Source organism: Plecotus auritus (assembly GCF_963455305.1).
Source record: "Plecotus auritus genome assembly, chromosome: 2".
Lineage (NCBI taxonomy): Eukaryota > Metazoa > Chordata > Mammalia > Chiroptera > Vespertilionidae > Plecotus > Plecotus auritus.
In genome coordinates, this window is record NC_137771.1 from 96,941,582 (window position 1) to 96,945,906 (window position 4,325).

The window sequence follows — 4,325 nt, forward strand, 5'->3', positions numbered from 1 at the left end:
TCTCTGGCCCCTGGAGGAGGAGGCGACCCAACCTGCGCTGGCAGCACAACCTTCGCCATCTCAACCGTACCACCTGCCAGCACCCGGAGTATATAGCGCTCCTTTCCGGCGCACCTGAGGGCCTCTCCACCTGCTCCAATCCCCTTGCGTCCCCTCCTCCCCCATCCAGTGCCAGCTCTTCCCCCATTCCCGGCCTGCCACACTCAGTGCCCTCGGTTCCATCACCCACCCCCAATTCTCAGAACCCAGCTATTTCCACCCCACCCCCAGCCCTACACAATGCGCAGGCCCCCACCCTACTCCGCAGAGCCCCCCGTTCCTCGCCCGGTCTGCAAACCTGTGCTGATTGGCTACGGGCCCATGGTCCAGCCCCCCGGACAGTCCCTGAGGCTTGGAGCATTACGTCAGCGGGGCCTGGAGAGTGCTAGCGCGAAGAGGACTGGGGGACTCGGGCTGGGGGCGCGGCCTGAGCGGGCCGCCCCACCCTTCTTGCATAAAAGGCCTAGCCCGCTGGGCCAGTCCTCTCAGCCCGTCTGTTCCCCCTGCGCTTTCCCTGTGACCCCACAGTGGGTGTGTAAGGGAGGACGAACAGACTGACCAGACGCCGACCGGGGCCAGAAGAAGCTAGCGAGCACCATGCGTGAGATCGTGCACATCCAGGCGGGCCAATGCGGCAACCAGATCGGCGCCAAGGTGGCTGGGCTGGGAGGGGGCAAGGACCCGGGCCTAAAGCTCTTTGGGGTTCCTGAGTGCCGACCGCATCCTGAGCAGGCCCAGGGCTCTCCAAGCACAGACCTTCCCGGGTGCTTTGTGCAAAGGAGTGGGGCGTGGACTTAAGTGAGGGGGGCGGGGAACCTCTCATTTTTCTGTAACTCATTTAGAATCATGGACATTCCGCTTTCTCCTTGCTCTTCACTTAGCTTGGAACAAGGACCTTGAAAAGGCGCCGGGCTGTCTGGGAGACTGCGAGCGGGTTTGCGGGAGGCACCCGGACGCACACCAGTCGAGCTGCCGAGGGAGGGGGTTGAGGGGGAGGGGTGGAGAGCAATTGTCTTGAGGTCTCAGGACGTGCTTTGAATCAAAAACCACCCTCCTTCTGGTTCCTCCAGTCGCGGTTTCCCCGCCCACCCGCTCCGCGCCGGCTGGAGTCCCTGCGCGCCTGCCTCCCTCGGGCGCCGGCCGGCAGCTGTGACCCTGAGCGCGGAAGGGTGCCGGCCGTTCGGTTGCTGGCCCCTCCCCTTACCCCCAAAGACCCTTCTACTCGTCCGGGAAACGCCCAATTTCAACATTTTGCCCTTACAAAATGCAATCCTGCGGCTGTGGGGGTCACCCAGTCCTAAAGCCCCTGAAAGGTTGGGTCGTCAGAACTGAGTCGGGGGTACTATTCATTGTAAGTCTTGGTCACTTTGAGGGTTGGGCATGGATAAGTGCAACCTTTTACTGTGTCTCAGTTTTGGGAGGTCATCAGCGATGAGCATGGGATCGACCCCACTGGCAGTTACCATGGAGACAGTGATTTGCAGCTGGAAAGAATCAATGTGTACTACAATGAAGCCACTGGTAATTGCCTTTACTTCCCCCACCTCTAGTTTTTTACCCCCTCTTTTTCCAGGGGCTTGACCCTGGGAGTCTGGCTCTAAGGGAGGGTGGACTAAAGGATTTTGAATTCACACTCTTTGTGGATTTCAGTGAGCTTCCCGGTTCACTATCGAATGAACCCGTTGAGAATTGGGTGGGTCTTGTGCCTGCCTTTGTTTGGGGGTCATCAGCAGTGCTTGCAAAAAGGAAACGGAGCCCTCCTCTTCAGAGCTTTCTGTGGGCAGGTCTAAGTCCAGTTCTGTTCCGGGCAGGTAACAAGTACGTACCTCGGGCCATCCTGGTGGACCTGGAGCCAGGCACGATGGACTCGGTCAGGTCTGGACCATTCGGCCAGATCTTCAGGCCTGACAACTTCGTGTTTGGTGAGTAGCTGGCATGGCTGATGGCATGGGAGGCTCATTTTACACCAGACAGCTCAGCATTGAGGTGTGTGACTGCCTAGGGGAAAGTATGAAGAACATCCAGTTGTGTGCTGATTCAATCTTAGTTTAAGCTAAAACGAATTTGCCCTCCAATAGCCAGGTATTCCTAGCCTTCCTTGTTTATAATTACATCAATGACCAAATATTTTAATGTCTGCACATTCTGATGATAACCCAAGTTAATCTTATCTGAACACTGACTCATTGATGAAGGGGTTTAAGGTAAATTTAAATGCAATCCTCAGTGACTTATGAAATGTGTTTCTCTCTGTCAGGCCAGAGTGGGGCCGGGAACAACTGGGCAAAGGGCCACTACACGGAGGGCGCCGAACTGGTAGACTCAGTCCTGGATGTGGTGAGGAAGGAGTCAGAAAGCTGTGACTGTCTGCAGGGCTTCCAGCTGACCCACTCGCTGGGGGGTGGCACCGGGTCGGGGATGGGCACGCTGCTCATCAGCAAGATCCGGGAGGAGTACCCAGACCGCATCATGAACACCTTCAGCGTGATGCCCTCACCCAAGGTGTCCGACACGGTGGTGGAGCCCTACAACGCCACCCTCTCCGTGCACCAGCTGGTGGAGAACACAGATGAGACCTACTGCATCGACAACGAGGCCCTGTATGACATCTGCTTCCGCACCCTGAAACTGACAACCCCCACGTACGGGGACCTCAACCACCTGGTGTCCGCCACCATGAGCGGGGTCACCACCTGCCTGCGCTTCCCGGGCCAGCTGAACGCGGACCTGCGCAAGCTGGCGGTGAACATGGTGCCCTTCCCGCGCCTGCACTTCTTCATGCCCGGCTTCGCGCCGCTGACCAGCCGGGGCAGCCAGCAGTACCGCGCCCTGACGGTGCCCGAGCTCACCCAGCAGATGTTCGACTCCAAGAACATGATGGCCGCGTGTGACCCGCGCCACGGCCGCTACCTGACGGTGGCCGCTATCTTCCGGGGCCGCATGTCCATGAAGGAGGTGGACGAGCAGATGCTCAACGTGCAGAACAAGAACAGCAGCTACTTCGTGGAGTGGATCCCCAACAACGTGAAGACGGCCGTGTGCGACATCCCGCCGCGGGGCCTGAAGATGTCGGCCACCTTCATCGGCAACAGCACGGCCATCCAGGAGCTGTTCAAGCGCATCTCTGAGCAGTTCACGGCCATGTTCCGGCGCAAGGCCTTCCTGCACTGGTACACGGGCGAGGGCATGGACGAGATGGAGTTCACCGAGGCCGAGAGCAACATGAACGACCTGGTGTCCGAGTACCAGCAGTACCAGGATGCCACGGCTGATGAGCAGGGCGAGTTTGAGGAGGAGGAGGGGGAGGACGAGGCTTAAGTTTGCAGTTCAATGCAGGTTAGGGAGAGTTGAAAGGAAAGCAAGGGGGAGGGAGGGATACTGGGGAAAATATCTTTGCAATTGAAGGGAAGAAGCATGGTCTGCTCTAGGTGTGTGCACTGACTCTCTGGTGCTCTTCACTGTTGCCTGTTCTTTTGTTTGTTTTCTTTTTGTAACACTGACAACATCAATGTAACATTTGAGATATTTCTGAACTATCTGTAATGGCTAAAATCACATAAACATTTGTGTCCTAATAGTCCTCTTTTCTGTCTCCTCTTTATTGAGTTCTTTATTATCAACTTAAATGTAACTTTCAGAACACATTATATTAAACTAGAGGCCTGATGCATGAAAATTCGTGCAAGAATAGGCGTTCCTTCCCCTGGCTGCCAGCATGGGCTTCCGTCCAGCACCCAGGACCCAGCCTTCCCTCCTCCAGCCACTGGCAGGCACCTGGGACCTGGGCTGGCTTCCCTCTGGCCCGGCTTGGTCAGGAAGGACATCTGGAATGACCTCCGGAAGATGTCTGGTCTAATTAGCATATTACCCTTTTATTATTATAGATTCTTCCTTTAGAAAAGGGAAAGGATAGGTAAAAGTTCAAATGAATTTAGTCTTTCAGTGGTAAAATTGAATCAATCACAGTCGAACCCAACTTAAGATGGGACATCAATCCAAGTGTTAAAATGCCTTTAAATAACGATTGAATTCATTGAAAAGATGCCTACCTGAAAGTACACTAAATATGGGTATTTTCATGTAGAAATCCTACTATACCTCTATTTCCTTTACAAACATTTTTTTTTAATATTTACTATATCCACACATCACAAAATTATAAAGGATAGAAAGTGTAAAGCAAATCTCTTTCTTTTGTGTCTTGTGGAATAGTTTCTTGCCTGGAGGGCAACCATTCTTAGCATTGTTATCTTTCTTGTATACTTGCAGAAATAGTCCATATACTT

General features: G+C 54.4%; 1 protein-coding gene across 1 annotated transcript; it reads left to right on the forward strand.

Moving 5' to 3' along the window:
- The first annotated feature begins 406 nt into the window (after nucleotides 1–406).
- Nucleotides 407–3,619, forward strand: LOC308240732 (tubulin beta-2B chain). The gene is made up of 4 exons (XM_080654085.1): nucleotides 407–693; nucleotides 1,452–1,560; nucleotides 1,851–1,961; nucleotides 2,297–3,619. Exons 1-4 carry the CDS (start codon nucleotides 637–639, stop codon nucleotides 3,355–3,357), a joined length of 1,338 nt encoding a protein of 445 aa, XP_080510211.1. The 5' UTR covers nucleotides 407–636; the 3' UTR covers nucleotides 3,358–3,619.
- The last annotated feature ends 706 nt before the right edge of the window (nucleotides 3,620–4,325 follow it).

Coding starts and splice junctions, on each gene's coding strand:
- LOC308240732 (XM_080654085.1), top strand. CDS start 637: ATGCGTGAGATCGTGCACATCCAGGCGGGCCAATGCGGCAACCAGATC. Junction 694..1,451: donor GCAACCAGATCGGCGCCAAG/GTGGCTGGGCTG, acceptor ACTGTGTCTCAG/TTTTGGGAGGTCATCAGCGA. Junction 1,962..2,296: donor GCCTGACAACTTCGTGTTTG/GTGAGTAGCTGG, acceptor TCTCTCTGTCAG/GCCAGAGTGGGGCCGGGAAC.